This window comes from Poeciliopsis prolifica, unplaced genomic scaffold (assembly GCF_027474105.1).
Source record: "Poeciliopsis prolifica strain line A6 unplaced genomic scaffold, Auburn_PproV2 SCAFFOLD044, whole genome shotgun sequence".
Lineage (NCBI taxonomy): Eukaryota > Metazoa > Chordata > Actinopteri > Cyprinodontiformes > Poeciliidae > Poeciliopsis > Poeciliopsis prolifica.
This window is the reverse complement of record NW_026562419.1, coordinates 2,037,262-2,056,002: the sequence shown is the minus strand read 5'-3', so window position 1 is coordinate 2,056,002 and position 18,741 is coordinate 2,037,262. Positions and strand designations below refer to the sequence as shown.

Below are 18,741 nucleotides of genomic sequence, written 5' to 3'. Positions count from 1 at the left end.
TCTGCCTTGTCCCTCGGCTGCTGCAAGTTTTCGGACCTCCTGTTGAAGAACCCTGCCTGTGCTGACCCTGCCTCCTGCTTGCTGTTTGCTGGATTATCTTTGCCTGTGGCTCTACCGTGCATGACCCCAGATCGTCTCACTATCTGTCTCGGGTTGGTGGATTTTGCCCCTGTCGTCCGTTTGTTCCCTGAGCCCCCAAGACTTTCTGTAGTCCTTTCTTCCTACTTGGTCCCACCCCTGGCTGGATCTCTGTCCCCTGTGGATTCCCCCTTATCCGCTCGTCTCATCCCACCCCGTTCAGCCCCGTCTATACTATTATTTTGTCATTAAAACATCTGGTGAAACTCACTTCTGTGTTGGCTGCGTTTTGGGTTCTGGCTGAGTTTGCTTTATCGTTACACTCTTCTAGGAAACAATATATTAATTTTATAGTTGACCTTTTCAACTTTGACCATTTACTAAGTTAGCCTGAACATCGATGATAGTAGAATGGTTTTCCTCTGTAGGAAGTTATTTTTCCACCATTTTCATTCAGATCAGTGTAAAGGAGGTTGATTGACAGCGCTAAGACCCGCCTCCTGGCTCTGATTGGTTGTTTTTGGTGCTTTTTGCAGACAACGGTAGTAACACTGGGAGGTCGTGGGGGAGTTCAATGTCTTTACAGATTATCTGTCTCATATGAAAATCTCACAACACGGTGATATTTTTTTAAAAATATAGAAAAATTTCAGAAATTACATACTGCAGGCTTAATAATCAGGAGAGAAACTGGATTTTAGTTTCATACAAGACGGAAGAATTTATTGTTTGAACAAAGTAAAAAAAAAAAAAAAAAACTATTCTGCATTCTGTGTTTCTGACTGGCCACAGTCCCTACCAAATCCCAGTTTATTGTTCCTATAACTGCTACATTCAACATTTTTATCCAATGCACTGAAGAACAGAATCTATGATCTGAATTGCAAAAAATATTTGCTTCACCAGTAGAGGGCGCACCTGTACGGGCAGTTCAGTGGTCAGTAATCTCCTCAAAGCAACAAGTTATTTTTGCCCTTTTTCAAATAAAATTAGTATTTAACAGCCAAACCAATTTTATCCATCCTTAAAATTTTATTTTTCTTTCTTGTGAAACCTAAAGGAGTAAAACTAAATAATTCAAACAAAAGTTTTTTGGTTTAGTCCATCCCAGATCCTTCACTGCTACAGAACTGGTCCATGTTTTGTGTAAAGGTTTAAACTCAACTTTCAGATTGATTGCATTAGCCTCACAATGACATTTTAATGAGTCTTTTTTTTTGTTTTTTACAAACACACATTTCAATTCAAAATGTCAAATTTGCAAGATTTATTTGATTTATAGTCTAGAAGTTAGTAGAAACAACTAAATGTGCCTCAAACCTTTTACAGTGTTTTCTCATTGTTATGGTTTCATAATGTAAAGCACTTTGATCTGCTTTGTTGCTAAAATGTACAATAAAAATAAAGTTAACTTGATTGAGCTGCAGCTGAGAACCCAGCCAGCTGAAACTAATAAAACATTTTACACACCAAACACAAACACATCCAGACCAGCATATTTTAATGCCTGCCGTTTAATTTTGCAAAGAACAAGAATGAAAGTTCAATCAGCAAGAAAGTACATGAAGGAGTTACGTTACAGTACATTTGTTCTGATCGCATGAGAAGCAAGACAGAGTTCCTCTGTCGATGTGCTGCGTCGCGTCATCCGTCAAGCAGCATAGATGGAAAATAAAAGACGTGAAATGAGGAAGATTCTTCATGTCTTCAGCTCAGCCCTGCTTCATTTCTTCAAAACGCAGACAGAGGGTAGGCGGACCGTACATCTGTAATCGTCCCAGCACTTTTCTCCTGTAAGAGAAAAAGACAGAAAACAGTTTTAGACCAAAAAAAGCCTGAAGCCTATTAAAAGTAACAGGGGCATTCAAACTGAAAAAACTTTCCACCACTAAAAATAAAATATATCTTTATTTATTTTATGTTTTTGCATGTGATCAGAAATCTATAAGAAGTGACTTTATCGTGCTTAAAAGAAAGAACAGTTTTACCTGAGAAATTCATTTGCATGCAGTGCTGGTGATAAGCATGATTGTTGGGTTCTCCGGGACACCAGTATGTAAACGTCATCAGCGTCCCATCAGACCAATGCCAATGATTTTCCTGCAAGACGCATCAAGAGAAAACCTCTTAGAGTCTGTGTTGAGGAGGTTTTGATGAATAGAGTAATACAGGGTAATGCTAACCTCAGCTGCATCAGTGCCGCCGATCCACGCTTCTCTCATCTCATGTGTGACCTGCAAAATGAGCCCCTGAATCCCATGGTATTCATCAGAACTGTGCACAGATGCAAGGTTTCCTCCCATGGAAATGCAATTTCTCTGCCAATCAATCGGAAGAAAGAAGAGTAAACAATTGTGAATATAATTATCTGCTTTTTATTTAGGAAGACGCAACATTAAAGAATATAAACATGAGTCATAGTCCAGTCGTACCTCAGCTTTGGCCCAAGTCATACGTCTCGGGACATACTTGAAACAGCGTCCATGGATCAGACGCCAACCATGAGGGCAGTAAGTTCTATGTCCATTGATCTCTTTGTGGGAAAAAATATAAAAAACATTATCTATGACACCATTTATCTCATAGTGAATACTGCCCTGAAAAATATCAAACTAATCTTCACTAATATGGCATAAAAGTTCTAATTTTCACACTGCAGTACTATAGTACTTTTGACTCGGTGTAAGAAAATCCTGAAAAGAAAGTGAACCAATAATATAGAAATATAGAGTATCAGGAACTATATATGAAAATTTTTAATGTTAAAAATGACATTAATTTTCTTCAGTCAAATAATTTTAATTGCACAACTCAAAGGATTCTTGCTTCTCACACTTACTGACAGAATACTCACCATTAACGCTGCTCAGAAGCATCAAGCCACAGAGAAGCAGAGGCAGAGGCAGGATCCTCATGGCTGCAGGTCACTGGGAGATAATTATCACCTCCTGAAAAAAGAAACATACAAAATCAAAGTACAACCAAGAACCAGAAAAACAGGACGAGGTTAAGCAAAAAGGGCTTGCAGAAAAGAATCAGCCTCTCACTCTGAGCTCTGAATCAGGAAGTTTCAGGTCAGATACAGAAACGGTAAGTCGGCTTTTATAGACACATTTATCTTAACATCACATCTTAAAGGAGGAAACTGAAACATTAAAGAAGGGGTGACCGTATGCAAATTGCATACTCTGATCAACAATCACTTATGGAACATGAAGTGTTTTGTTTCTTCCTCAGAGAGTAAATTAAATTTCTTCTAAGTTACAGAGTGAAAACATTCCTGTTTTTTTAAAGTCTGTTATTGTTATTCATGCACATGCACACAGTTGTTGGCAACCCCAGGTTATGAAACACTGACAGAGTAACTGTCCACAAGTATTCAGGCCAAACTGCTTTCAGGTTTGAAGTTTGTTTTTCGGTTTGTCCTCAGATGTTCAGTAGCATTTGCAGAAAAGTCCGTTGTTTTGCTTTTGCGTGTTCTTGGCTGCATGTTTCAGGTCATTATCCTGCTGGAAGGCCTTTGATTGTGACGGAGGTCAAGCTTTCTGACACCAGGAAGAACATTTCTGTCCATAAGGCCTTTTATGGTCTTGAGATTTTATTGTATCCTGAACAGATTAAAGATGCAGCAAAGCAGCCCAGAACATAGCCAAGACTCCTCCATGTTTCTCAGTGGGACAGAGTTTTCACTCTTCATTTTGAGTTTGTGGTCATAAAGTTTTGTTTCATTTGACAAAAGAACATTTTCCCAGAAGTTTTGTGGCTTGTCAATATGCATTGTGGCAAATTCCAGTCCTGCTTCCTTCATGTTTTGGATAAATCATAAAGGAAGCATGTTTTAAGCCTGGAAGCATCTCTCTTTCATTCTCTTCTTTTATCTAATGAGTATTTGACCTGAATTCACATCCTTAAATGGAAATGTTTCATTTGACCCAAGGGAGGAGACAATGAACAGTACAAAAATGTTTCACATGCATTGTGCAATCGATTTGCTAAAATATTTAATGAGCAAAGGAATTACTCAATAAGCTAGTGGAAGTACGGTTGTGAAACAAACTTCTCTTTTGTGAGATCCTCTTTTTATTTTGTGAAATGTTTTTTCCAGGCCTGGACTGGAACTTGGCCCAGAACAGGACCACCAACCCCACAGCTCTGTTGTCCCAATGTCCACAGATCTTACAACCAAACACTAAGCTGCTGGTGCTTTGCTCCTCTAATCTTCAACTGAAATGCTACTTGTGTTTTGTTCCTCTAACATAATTTCATATCTATGTTGTTTCATCTGAAGGAGCAAACAAAGCAGCTGAAACTTTCTTTATGACTAGAGGACTAGAGGAAAGGCTGTTTAATGCAGGAACTTGTAAAAGTCTTCATGCCCCTTAAACTTATTCACAATTTCTCATGTTATGAAACAAATACTTTTTTCTTCTCCACACTTTATGTACATGTTTCTTAATTTACATTTCAGGAAGCTTTACCTTTTTATTGTGTTATTAGCTCTTAACATTGTAAACAATTCTGCTGCACTCTTTCTATTATTTTATTCTTTTTATGTAAATATGTTTGCTGCCACTGATCTTTCTTTTGCTCCTGTGCCACCTGAAAATTATCTCCATTATTTTCTTTTTTAAAATCTTGTACCTATTAGCAATAATACTATCATTATCTTGTGGTTTCTGGTCATAAAATTACATTCACAACATCATCATTCTATATTTTGCATCATAAAATGCTCATATTCAACAGAAGCATCTATTATTATTAGGTCATTTGTAAATTTGTCTAAAAGTTTTTCTCATGTTTTCTCACTGTCAGTTTGCTTGTTATTCCTTAACTGAATTATTTTATTTGACTCACAGGAGGAAGTATTGAACAAGACAGAAATGTTGCACATACATTTCTGTATGTTGCACAATAGCTTTGCTGTCATGCAGTAGTGAATACTCTAACTCACATGCATGTTTGCTCCTCTTCTCTTGGTCCTGTGTTTGTTTCGTGAAATGTTTTTACCCAGATGTGGACGTGGACACCAAGGACGCCAAACGTCACCTCACCTTTGACCTGATATCTGTGCATCTTGCAAAAGAAAAACAATGTTTTAGTTGTTTTTGTTCTTCTTTAAAGTATCAGAAATAGGACTCACTAAGCCTCACTCATCTCAGTTTCCCTTCATCAATTCGGTCTCACCCACATCGCAGTCATTGTGACTCTGTTTTACATAAAGTCCTTTCTCTGCTGATCTAAACTACCAGAGCCTCTGACATATCCTACACCTTAATGGTCATTAATTAAATAACTCAATTTAATGAAGCCTTTTCTTGGCTCAGCTTCTTCCCGTTCATCTGTGTGGATTATTAATGTTTCATCCAATCAGATTTCAGTCTCTATCTCCTTCCAGGGCCAAATATGTGGCTTTAATGTAGAGCCACATATTTTGCAACATGATGGGTTCTGGCAAGGGATTAGGGGCGAAATCCATCATCTCTGCAGAGATGACATCATTTCCCAGAAGATCCTATGGACTGACAGCACAGCATGCTTTTTAAATCATTTACTAATCAATACGCAGTCTGCTGTATCTCTCATCTCCTTGTCCAAGTGTCAGTAAATGGTTCACTTATAGTCACCTTGTCGATGATTAAAATCATTTCTCAGAATATCTCATTTTGCTTGGCAATGCCATATGCATATTAGATAAGATATAGTCTCACTAGAGTGAGACACATTGTAAAAATGATTTATATTTGTAAGTACTTTCAATACCTGCATATTTTTTAAAGCAGATACTCCAGGATGTAAGTGCATTAGATCTGCCAACAGCCTGGATCATTTTAAATCGCTTCTCAAAACTTATTTTTATTCGTCGGCATTTATTTGAAGTAGTGTTTTGATACTCTGTTTTATCAATTTGTGTTGTTGTCGTTCTTGTACCGCACTTTGCTGCAGTTTTACATCTGTTTTTAAAGTGCTGTATGAATAAATTTGTCATTGAGATTGACCTAACCTTTACTTGAGTTATACTTGACCGGTCAGATCAGAACTTTGGCTCTAGTAAAACACAGAGCATTTTGTCTACTTTTGCTCCTTCATCCTAGAACGTTTGGAAAGTCTCTTCATATCTAAACTTGGAAATAATTGAGCTGATGAAGTTGCACCTTCAAGCATCTGTGAACCAAACTGCAGCAGCTCCATGATTCTCTTCCTGATAATTCAAAATAAAAAATTATTGGCTGATATTTTCTAGCAGTCCCATTGTGCTGAACATCAAAAACATTTCTATTTTTAATGTGACCCTAAATCCATTTACAATTACCTTAAATGTGTTGGTCACCCTATCAGATCGTCCCAAAACCTGACATCATCATGTGGGCTTCCTCCTTTTTTAAGTGACAGTCACCACTATTTATGTATGTATATAAACGAACCTCTGTCTCACGATATATTTCTTATCGACAAAAGGCCTTGTATAGATATTTTTCTGATATTATTTTTGACGTTGGGCCTGAACAAAATGTCTATATGAATAAACTTTAAGATTACAAGATAAAAACCTGTTTTCCTTTAGAAACATTAGATAGCAGTGGTTTTTAACCTAACCTTAACTAACTAGTTATACTGAATTTTGAGTCTAGTTGTTTTTTATACAGATGCAAAACTGTTAATTAAAGCTGTAGTGACCAGTGAAGCTCAGCAGAGAGCGCTCCATACTGTTTGTGACCTATTCAGGTGACGGGTCATCATAGGAAATGTATAGAACTGTAAACTTCTACCACACAATGACACACCGCAGCCGTGTTCCTTGTTTTCTTAATGTGTTTAAAAGTCATTCAAGGTATAAAAACACTCAAAATCCAACTTGTTTCAATGCTTCAGAAACTTTATTTTGCAATAAAGAAGAGAAGAAGGTTAAGCTGAGAGAAAAGCATTCTACCACAACATCCAGTTTCCTCTCTGCTCACGACCAAAGAGAAAATCCACCTCCTCAATATTGTCGCGTCTCTCATTTTAGCGTTACAGCAGAGGGAGAGAATGAAGAAAAGTCAGATTGGTGAGACATCTTCATTGGACGTTCCTTCATTTCTGTGTTTATTTCCTAACACAGATGAATGGGTGATGGTTGTTGCATGGGAGGGCAGCACCGTAGCAACCTGCAAGCACAAAGTGATTCATGGTTTTAACAGTAAATTGATTCCTCTGGTGTATGATTTAAGTTATTGATATTATATTATTTGATATTATTTCAAAACATTATTTCAATGTTTACGAGGTTAATCTCGTAAACATTTCAGCAGTTTACGAGAGTTATGATTCATTGCCAGGCAGTTGTAAGCTGCTGCTTGGAGGCCCTGAATTGCACAAAGTCTCTGAAGTCGACCGGATCCGTCGCTCCAGAGCCACAGGCGGTCCTACAAGGACGGAGCACAAGGAGAGAGAAGAAGTAAAGGCTGAATGTTTGAATCTAGAAATAATCTGTTGGGTTTAAAATAAAAATAATTCCTTCAATTAGCAACTTTGTCATTAATTATTATCTAATGAATTTCTGGTAATTTCATCTAAATGGGCAAAAAATTTAAATAATTTTTCTGAAGTCTCAACAAATTCTGCAGAACATAATTGCAATGAGCATCAGAACCTCTGATCCAAATCAATCTGTACGTCCTGGCCTGGCTGTACTGTAGCTTCTCAGCCAATCATATTCACTGTTGGTTGGTGCAGTTGCCAGGTTTCCACCTTGTGATGTACAGAAGCTCTAGAGAGGAGAAACAGAGAAGAAGAAAAACACACAGAAGCATAAAAATATGAATACATTATATTAAAAAACAGAAGTAAAAAATTTGAACAGCTTGTTACCTCAGCCTGAGCCCAGCCTCCACTCCACCATCTCAGCTCCAGCCTCTCCATCATCTCCAGCACCAACTCCAACCGCCAGGTGTGTTGAAGTAGAAATGCATCTTAAAGTGACAGGACACCGGCCCTCGAGGCTGGAGCTGCCCACCCAGAGACTCTACTGCATCAGGGAAAAACAAGGTTTACAAACACTCAAATTAAAAGGACTAAAACAAAGAGTTACTTGTAACTCCAGCAAATAAAACAAGTTAATCTGAATTAAATTCAAAAGGACAATTTCAAAGAAGTAAGATTGTGTTTGTCATATTTGATATATAGTATTTTGATAACTGAAGGTAACATAGGTATTTAATTATCCTATAGAATGGAGCACACATATTCCTACCCCTTTAAAATGCAGCTTGAAATAGGAAACAATTTACAATAGTGCAGCACAAAGTGCTTTACAAACCAAAATCCAACTAAAACACAAAAGGATGCAACCAGAATATAAAAAACCATAAAAGCGTTGAGTGCTTGCTGGCTGCAGTAATGTGGCAGTACTGCCCCCTGCTGGGGGAAACTCAGACATTTAACACACGTCTCACTCCTCACCTCACAGTCCAGGTACTGGAGTCAAGTTTATTTGTACAGCACATTTCAGAAGCAAGGCAGTTCAAAGGCTTTGCAAAAGAAAACCAGGTGAGTGAATGTAGTGAAGTGCTTTAGTTTTCTCTGGATTTGAGAAAGTCTGATACAAATACAGGATATTCCCCATTTATTGCTGCTTCTGGAGATAAATCATTTGCTTTGTTAGTGTCTGATGTGTGCTCAGATTCATGTCTGCAAATAAATCTGATAAGGTCTGTTGAGTTAAGTCAACATCTGCAGTGCCTGTTGGCACAACAATGAAATCTGTCTCTGTATCATGTGAAACTCCTAACTTCTAATATGCAAGTCAAATAAACCTCACAAGTTTAGATTTTAGACTCAACTGTGAATGAATAAACAATTTTGAAAACTTGTCAAGAAGTTAAAGAAGGATAAGAAGTTTGCAGCGTAAAGTCAACATGGCGTCGAGGTGGCGGGCGTTTGGATTTTGGTTCATCCATCAAACTTCAGCTGAACATTTTCCTCCTTCTCTCAATTCTCACTCACTGAAAATAAAATAAAACACAGACAGAATTTTAAACAAATGTCTGGTGAAGGACATTTAATAAATGTCACCAATTTCTATTGTTTCTCTAACTTTGTGTGTCTGGTAGCTTTGGAGTTTTCAGCCTGTTTGAATACAGACAGCAGAGAAGTGACTTAATCTCACACTATAAACATCAAGGTTTCGTAAAAAGCATTTAATTGTGTCGGTTTGTTAAATCTATGCCCTTGATTTTATTTATCTTACTGAAAACTAGAGTCAATTCTGAATGACCACAATCACAGGTTGATGGTTCGAATGCAATGTTTCTGCTAACTCACGACAGAAGGAAGCTGCGACTTGAGATCAATGAATTTGTGTTCTTGCTTGAGGCCCAGATGTTGCAGCACACTGACATGTGGCGCAGTCAGATTGAGTGGGGCCGATGTTTGAAACCCGCAGTGTAAAGGTGTGGCTCCTTACTGAATCAAAAATGCACAACATTCACCAAGGGTGAAAATCCCATCTCATTATTGGGATCAAAAATAGGAAAAATCTCCTAAGACCAATTTTTTGGGGGTCAGCAGAGTTACAGTGAAATGTAATAGAAAATGTTTTAAAAAGTTTAAACCCCGTTCAAGCTGCAGGAGCAAAAATAACTAGAAATGCAAATCAAACTGTTTTTCTCAGTAAGATTCCTGTTGAGAAGTAAAATTAAATTCAAATGTTGCTTGGATACGAGTTTTGTTCAGTCTCACTGATCTAATCTCTGCTACAAAAAGTTAAAGTTCTAAATAAAAAGAAAAGCAGCTAATCAGCAACTGCTCTTAATAAATTCCTCATAAACATATTGTAATGGCTCCCAATGCAAGCCATGGGATATTTAAATTATAACTTAAGTTGCTTTATTTTAAAGCCTTTTTTAGTTTCGTCATGTCCTGGATGATGGAGAACCAACAGGCAGATAGAAATTAATATCTGAGGAGTCTTATAACTTAAATGGGACTTTAAATCTCCTGGGATTTACAGCTATAGTTAAATCAAGACTAAATCAAGACGCCGTTCATTGTTGCCTTTGAACCATAATAACTGGAACATGGACCAACATATTTGATGTTCATTGATGATTTGATGTTACCAATTTTAAATAATGTAATGCATTTGTGATGGTTTTGTTGACCAGTTTAACGCCACAAAACCTTGCAGCCAGTGGGAGAGAAACATCACATCATTCTGACTGCAACATGTTTATTCACCAAGAGCAGCTTTAAAAGAAAATACAATAATTCAGCTGTGATTCTGAATGATTTTGACATTCAAGATGTTATTCAGAAAAAAGACAAAACATTTTGATAAAAGTATAATTTAAGACCAAACAGACAGTTATTTTTTTATCAATTAATAGTTTTTTTTTCTCCACTTTCTGACATATCTTCCATGTTGTAACTCAGAGAAAAGTCTCATCTCTTTTTATATCTCCTTTTCTCCTGTCATTGTTTTGGTAACTTCTGCAACATCCGACACACAGGATATTTGTTGTTGCATATGATGCCACAAGTTTTAGTCTATATTTATCTAGAAATATCATTCTGTTTAGTTCCTTTTTGTTTATTTTTGGAAGAGGGCATGATTAGACATTTTATGTAAAAAATGTGTTTCTTGATATGGGTTAAAGGTGAACAACAGAGAACATGTGGAAAAAAAAGTTTTTATTTCCCATCCACACCCAATCATTCTGTATTATTGTCAGATATTTGGACACATTTAAGCTACATAATCCAGTCATTTCTCCTCTTTATCACATCAGTGGAGTCAGCCTGAAGCCACTGCAGCAACATTTATACACACATGCTTTGTAATTGTTCTTAATGACGGTCAGTTTATTTGAACCACAGAGAAAAAAATAAAATGTTAAAATTATACTAATAAGTTTCCTGCTCTCTTGATCAGGAAATGGTTAAAACCACAAACATCGGTTCATTTTTACAGGTAACGTCATTTATTGCACATTGAAATCATAAAATAAAATGTTTTGCAAGGAATAATTCTACAGCTATTTAATAATGCAGATATAGATAAGTTTACATTTAAAGTAAAATATTAAGTGTAATTATGATGCCGTCATCTTTTGGTATAAATAAGTCAGTAGGTTGGGACAATTGCTCTCACTTTTTAACTGCTTCTTCTTTTCTGCCACCTGCTGGTCGTTACTAGTTACTGCAGGGAGTTTCTGCACGTCAGCTTTCTGTTTATTCTGGGGTTTGTCCAAAGTGCGGTCTGCGGGCCATTTGCTGCCCATAGACTGATTCTATGGAGTCCCGGAGGACAACTACATGTGATCAATGTGTATTGACTTTATTTAAACTAATTACAGGAAAAATAGTTGGGTACAACAAAGTATTTTAAGAAGCTCATTAATTAAACTCATTTTCTTTGTCTAACATCAGACATACTTTATTTTCTCTGGGAGTGACATAAACAGATCATTAAATAGATATAGATGTTGACATTGACACAGTTGAGCATAAAATTTAGAATTATGGAAGATCTAGTTTTTTCAGTTAGTTGCATTTAACCAAAGATTTGGTTCTAAAAATGTTTCCATTTGGCCCAATTTCTGTTTTAAAACTGGCTTATTTTAATTTTTACTTATAAAACAATACAGACACACAAATATTGCTGCTGGCATCTTATTTATTATCAGAGATGAATTGATTACAGGTAGCAAACTCTCACCAATGATTTAATTAACTGGATTATATTATTAGTAATCAAGTGAACTTTTGACTCATGTTTGAAGCTAAAAGTTGATGGTTGATTATAAGAAAAAGCAACTCATTATTTTTTGCAGGATGTTTGACCTGCAGATTTACTTGGCAGGACGGATCTTCATGCTGATGCTCTTCAGGGAGTAATTAAATCCCTTCCATGTAGACCATTCCACTCCAATATAAGGGAGTGTGTTGTCAGCCCCCCAGCGATAAACCCCATTGGGGTTTGCATTGTGACATTCTTTGTACCAGAAAGCACCGAGATATTTTTTGGCACAGTTGATGCTCCACTGGTCCTGATCTTTGTCAAAGTGGAAAATTTCATTCCACCGTGATAGGCAAGGCTGTCTCCTACAGAAATAATAATAGGATACAAAAACTATATGAATAAACAGACATTCAGTTGAAAGCTTAAATAGTGAAAAAAATACAAATTCTGCATGATCTGACAAAAAATAAAAATTGTAATTTCAATATGTAAAAAAAAATGCAGGCTTTGTGAAATATTGTTAATATTTTGTGAAATAAATAAAAAGTTATGTTAATCTCTTACTGGGATATTATCAATGAGATCAATTAAATTTACTTTACTCAGGTTTTGTGCTGTTAACTACCAACATCAATCTGTTTCCTTCAGAACCATGAGAACAAACTCTGGATTTAGATATAAATGACACAACACATTTAATCCAACCAGGGTGGTTTTTATTTTTATTTAATCCTGTAGTTTAGAATAGACTAGCTACAGTAAATTATCTTTATTATTATTATTGTTGTTATTATACACCTGCACTAACACAGGAGTTCCTCAGGGATCCATACTCAATGCCTTGATCTTTACTTTCTAGACCCAGCACAAGTCGAATTATTTCATTTGCCAAAGGATAAACAGTGATGGGCATCATTCCATCCATCCTGTCTAGTAAAGCTTTGATGAGGTTTTCTCATGACTCACCAGTGCCCCCTTTGTTGTTGAAACCGCTTACATGCAGAAGGTAACCCTCACACTCAGCATCGACTTTAAATGAAGAGTAAAGAGCAAACTTTTTGTTTCCTTCAAGTCCTCCATGTCGACCATCAGTTCATAATTCTGACTCCGTGTCAATTCACGGATGTTATCAAGACCTGCACAGACATGGAAACCATTAAATTTAGATTTTGCATTAAACACCTGGTTAATCTGGGTTTGCAGGAACTGAGTTATAACTATGTTATAAGTAAATAAATAAACCATACATTGACTAACTGTTTAGGTCGGTGTCTCACCCAGCCAGTACTCTCCAGCAGCGTTTCCAAAGCCTCTCTTGTACTCCGCCCAGGGTCTGTAGAAGTTTACAGAGCCATCCATCCTCCTCTGGAAAACCTGGAACAACAAAGGAATCTGATCAAGAAGTGAACAACGTTCTCACTGACACACTCAGGGTGAAAAGGAAGTGGGTACCAACTCTGAATTGGTATCAATAATCAATATTTAACATGATAAAACTGATCAAATCTTATCTCAGGCAGGTGAAAATGGAAGGACAATAAAGACTCTTCTTTCAACAGAACTTGATGTTTGTTGGATGAAATCCCCCAAGAATCCTGAGATAAACCAAGTTGAAGTGTAAACAGAGAGAGTTCATGTAGAGATGGACTCACCGTCCAGCGTCCTCCCTCTGAGTCCATGTCGCAGTAAGCCTTCACACAAACACATTCATGACTTGATACAGTTTTTATTATGTAATGCAATGTCACACTTTATATGGAAAAATAAATACTATCAAGAAAGTTCAGTTTCAAACAGTCAGTTTATGTAATGTGTATGAAGATTAAGTAAAAACATCCTCAGCATTGTTAACAGATAAACCTCCAGTCTTGGTCCTGCACAGAACTTTAATCTGGATCTTCATTTTTATGAACAAACCAAACATAAAGTTCACCTGAACAGCAGATGTAGATCCACTTGGATAGATGATGTAAACTCCACTGGTAAGATTATTATCCTTATTGTAGATGTCATCACAATCAACTGGCAGTTGGTCCTCAGCCGCTTCACAGCTGATCAGCAGTGGAGCCAGGAGGAAGAGAAGTGATAACAGCTGGAAGACAGAACATGACACCTTCTGAACATCATCAGAGAAACTCTGATTAACGTTCATTTAGTCAGATTAAACCTGATCCCTGATCTTGTCCTGCATGTGGCCTGTAAGCTGTGCTGCCAGATTTTCAGTCAGAATTATGCTGAATTCTGCCTTAACAAAGGTTTCTGGTTGGTTTGACCCTCCATTTTTTAACAACTCATTTCATCAGTCCTGTTAACAAATGTTATTTCCAGAGCCAATGATATGCAGGAAGTGTTTAAACAAATGGTAAACATTTACGATGTTGAAAAGCTCAATGCAAATGTTTAGACTGGAAAATCTTTGGATTAAACCGATAATATGTTGTGGACGTTTTCCTTTTCATTGTACCGACTATATTCATTATAAAAGTGATAATTGATTCACTTATGAATCTTTATAGTTCAAGATACAAACTTACCTTCATCCTTACTGTTGAACTGGACAAACTGAAAATCTGTGGTCAGTGTGGTTCACTGTTAATATCCAATACATAAAAATAAATTAACTTTAGTGGCCAAACTCAGTTGTAAATGAATTCATTCGTTCATCTCTCACCTGCAGCTGAATGAACTTGATTCCAACTTCTGCTTCTCCTCTGTGTCTCCGACGTTCAGACTCCGTTATTTTATACCTGCTGATGTGTCACCTCACCTTGATGATCAGGAATCTAAATCAAACATCACCTGATGAAAAACATGAGCTTGGCTTCTTCAACTTGAAAATAAATACCGGATCCAGGATCTGGGCTGAGTGTCAATAACACTGGAAGATCAGTGAACCCAAAGAAGATGAGAGCAATCATCATTTCAGGCTTCCAAGATCTATTTGCTGTTTTCTCTTATACATATTTGTTCAGTTGTGACATCAGGCCTTTCAGTAAATGTATCAGGGACCTGGTTCTGTGTCCTGGTACCAGTGTGACCCAACTGTTCAAGCAATGTAAATAAACTGTGATAGTTCAGAAACTATTTATTAAAAACATTTAATTTGTCAAATGAGCTTCATCAGGATGTCTGTTCTAGTTCAGGAATTTGACTGAACACAAACGTTATGTTGTCAACATGTAGGAAGTTTCTGAAAGAGGAAACTGATCCACTCCATAAGCTCAGCTCCATCCCCGGCTCCAGTTTCGCCTCCAGTTGCCACTGTCTGCTCGTCTCTAGTTCTGTCTTCACCTCCCACTGCTAAAGCTTACTGGTTTCTCACTGCTACAGCTCCAGGGTTCGGGTTTCCCCTCTGGTACTCGGTTTCCAAGCCGCTCTGTTTTTCCTGGGCGTCAGGCTGCATGACTGGGTTCCAGGTCAGAACAGCCGGCTTTGGGGAGCCGAGCCGCACAGAAAGTTCCTGCTCCCCAGGCTGCAGAGCTATCCTCTGATAAACACGCTGGTTCCCAGTCCCCAGTAAGTGGGTTCTCCACCCCAGTAAGCCCCATCCTGTGCCGGCCCTTCTGAGCCCTTTAGTGCAGGGGAGCTCAAACTTTTTGAGACCAAGATCTACTTTTTCTCTCACCAGCCTGCTGTCATGGCCAAAGGTTTTGAGAATGATTCAAATGTTAATATTTACAAAATCTACTGCTTCAGTTTTTATAATGGCAATTTGCATACACTCCAGGATGTTATAAAGAGTGATCAGCGTAACAGCAATTAATTGTAAAGTCAATATTTGCCTAGAAAATGAACTTTATCCCCAAAACACATTTCAACTTCATTGCAGCCCTGTCTTAAAAGGACCAGCTAACAACGTTTCATTGATTGCTCCATTAACACAGGTGTAGGTGGTGATGAGGACAGGGCTGGAGATCAATCTGTCATGATTAAGTAAGAAGGACACCACTGGACACTTTAAAAAGAGGCTGGTGCTTGGCATCATTGTTTCTCCTCTGTGAACCATAGTTATCTCTAAAGAAACACATGCAGTCATCATTGCACTGCACAAAAATGGCCTAATAGGAAAGAGAATCGCAGCTAGAAGATTGCACCTCAGTCAACAATCTATTGTATCATCAAGAACTTCAAGGAGAGAGGTTCCTGGAGAGAAGGAACCTCTCTCCTTGTTGCTAAAAAGGCTCCAGGCGCCCAAGAAAGACCAGCAAGCACCAGTACCGTCTCTTAAAAGTGTTTCAGCTGCGGGATCGGGCTGCCAGCAGTGCAGAGCTTGCTCAGGAATGGCAGCAGGCAGGTGTGAGTGCATCTGCACGCACTGTGAGGCAGAGACTCTCGGAGCAAGGCCTGGTCTCAAGGAGGGCAGCAAAGAAGCCACTTCTCTCCAGGAAAAACATCAGGGAGACTGATATTCTGCAAAACGTGCAGGGAGTGGACTGCTGAGGACTGGGGTGAAGTCATTTTCTCTGATGAATCCCCTTTCCGATTGTTTGGGACATCTGGAAAACGGTTTGTTCGGAGAAGACGAGGTGAGCGCTACCACCAGTCTTGTCTCATGCCAACTGTAAAGCATCCTGAAACCATTCATGTGTGGGGTTGCTTCTCAGCCAAGGGAGTCGGCTCTCTCAGTCTTACCTAAAAACACAGCCATGAATAAAGAATGGTACCAGAATGTCCTCCGAGAGCAACTTCTCCCAACCGTCCAAGATCAGTTTGGTGATGAACAATGCTTTTCCAGCATGATGGAGCACCTTGCCATAAAGCAAAGGTGATATCTAACTGGCTCAGGGAACAAAACATAGAGAGTTTGGGTCCATGGCCTGGAAACTCCCCTGATCTTAATCCCATTGAAAACTTGTGGTCAATTATCAAGAGACGGGTGGACAAAGAAAACCTAGGAATTCTGACAAAATGCAAGCATTGATTGTGCAAGAATGGACTGCTATCAGTTAGGATTTAGTCCTAACTGCTGTTCGTTGTCTTGTTTTTTCCAACTTAAAAACTTTAAAGGCAACATTTTGAAACTGTACAGTTACAGAAACTCTAATGTGTTAATAATGCAAATAAAATCAGCCGAAGCTAATGTGCTTCTTAAAGTATTCCTGAAGTTAAGCCATACTGGATGTACACTGAATTATATTCTTACAAAATCACAAGAAAGAATGAGAACATAATGTTTAAAAATATACCATATAGTCTATTTATGGATATCATTTTAAAATGAGATCCTTTATAAAATGCAGCACTTTTTAAATAAAAAAATGAAAAGATCCAAGACTTTCATATAAAAATGTAAGCAATATTCTCTAAAGAGTCAAATCTTTGTCAAAAATGGGAGAGAAAAAGATGCACTTTCTTAAAAAATGTAAATAAAATGGTTCAACTGAAGCTGCATCTCTGTTATAAACTAAATGTAAACATGAGTCAAGATATACTAATTATTAGTATTTTGTGGCAGGAAGTACATGAAACTGCAGGTGTTCGCTTTAGTGTTGAAGTATACAATAAGTGAATGTCTTTATGTTCTTTATTGCTGTGAAAGCTGCAGGCGACTGAGAAAGTAAAATTTGTTTCTATGTCACATTTTGTCTCAAACAAGTTTATGAAGTTGCATGTTGTGTTTTAATGTTCTAATAAGATAAGGATGGAAAAAAACATGTTATATAAATGCAAATCAAATACTGAAAAGGTTCAACAGGATCTTTGACTGGTCCAAAGGTCCTTCTGGTCTGAACAAGAGACAAAAACAAACACGGCTATCTCCTTCGTTCTGTTTGACCTCCTGGCTTGTCAAACACAAACCGACCTCTGCCTTGTTTTTCTCTTCCTCTTTAGTGTGCCAGAGGTTCAAACAGCAGAAACAAGATGGCCGCCACTCTGCAAGTGGCACCAGCATGTACAGGATGCAACAGTGCTCAACTGGATCGCATCTCTCTCTGTGTTCAGATGATGATTGGGTGAGAAGTCTGAGTCTGAGGAAGTGCTCCTTTAAGCAGTTATTGATCAGTTTTAAACAGATCAATAACTGTGAAATGAAATAGATGTGTAGTTACTGGCAACTGAAAGTGGTAGGTTTGTTTCTAAAGATTTGTTTCTAGTAAATATCCTTTAATTTATTGATAATCCTTTTTATGACTAAAGAATAATGCAGGACCACGGATAGAGCCTTGTGGTGCTCCACCTTTAACTGGATCAGTGTTTTCTTTCTGTTAGGAGCCATTGGCCCCAACTTTCTCACATCCAGCTCTCATCTCCTCCTCCTCAGGTCTCCAAATGCCCGTCTGGCTGCAGGCTGCAGGGTTTGATGTCACAAATGGAAAGTGATGTGGAGAAAAAGCTGCACATGTTCTGTCAAAAGTCGAGTCTTTATGAAATCGCACTGGAGAAGTCCATGACGGAGATGACGCACATCTACAACTCCAACCGCAGAGTCATGGTCAACAGATACAGTTAAGATTCACACAAAGTCTTCAGTTTAGGCTTTTTGGAATAAATAACATAAAGCTGGATTTTGTGTTTAGTTTCAGAACTGAAGTTTGTGGAAAGTGCCGACAAACTGGCCAAGAACCTCGGAGAGCTACGACAGCGATCTCGATTTCTGGCACAGAAGTGAAGGAGTTGAGGAGCCATGTGAGGAAACAGGTGGAGGAAATGCATCGAACAGAGGCGAGGATGCAACAAAACAGACAAGAAATGCAGCTGCGCAAGTTTTTCAAGTGAAAGGAAAATTAGACATTTTGTTCTGAAGGTTTTACAGTTAAAACTGAGAAGTTTTTCTTTTTGACAGAAATTTATAAGTATGTGATTACCTCATACCAGACTCCCCGTTCTTCCATATTTGGTCATCAGTTGCTCCCTTCTGCTCTGGTTTGATTAAATTATAGGTTCCTGGCTGATTTCCCAGAATACATTCAGACCAGGCCTGTTCCCTCTTCACCAGAACT

General features: G+C 37.9%; 2 protein-coding genes and 1 pseudogene across 4 annotated transcripts; 1 reads left to right on the top strand and 2 right to left on the bottom strand.

Annotated features, from left to right (window-relative positions):
• Positions 1–1,625: 1,625 nt before the first annotated feature.
• LOC129376623 (type-2 ice-structuring protein-like) lies at positions 1,626–5,219 on the bottom strand. 2 transcript variants are annotated; one of them, XM_055056213.1, is made up of 6 exons: positions 5,033–5,219; positions 2,933–3,026; positions 2,511–2,611; positions 2,262–2,396; positions 2,067–2,178; positions 1,626–1,869 (listed from the first exon to the last, which is right to left on the bottom strand). In XM_055056213.1, exons 2-6 carry the CDS (start codon positions 2,991–2,993, stop codon positions 1,802–1,804), a joined length of 477 nt encoding a protein of 158 aa, XP_054912188.1. In that variant the 5' UTR covers positions 2,994–3,026; positions 5,033–5,219; the 3' UTR covers positions 1,626–1,801. The 2 variants fall into 2 exon arrangements, with proteins under 2 accessions (XP_054912188.1, XP_054912189.1); XM_055056214.1 differs by lacking the exon at positions 5,033–5,219 and adding an exon at positions 3,126–3,184.
• Positions 5,220–11,098: 5,879 nt separating this feature from the next.
• Positions 11,099–14,832, bottom strand: LOC129376615 (microfibril-associated glycoprotein 4-like; annotated as a pseudogene).
• A 2,812-nt stretch (positions 14,833–17,644) lies between these two features.
• LOC129376627 (fibrinogen alpha chain-like) lies at positions 17,645–18,441 on the top strand. Of its 2 annotated transcripts, none has more exons than XM_055056218.1 (3): positions 17,645–17,754; positions 18,063–18,246; positions 18,319–18,441. In XM_055056218.1, the coding sequence occupies exons 1-3, from the start codon at positions 17,692–17,694 to the stop codon at positions 18,408–18,410; spliced, it is 339 nt and encodes a 112-aa protein (XP_054912193.1). In that variant the 5' UTR covers positions 17,645–17,691; the 3' UTR covers positions 18,411–18,441. The 2 variants fall into 2 exon arrangements, with proteins under 2 accessions (XP_054912193.1, XP_054912194.1); XM_055056219.1 differs by having other exon boundaries at positions 17,645–17,865.
• The last annotated feature ends 300 nt before the right edge of the window (positions 18,442–18,741 follow it).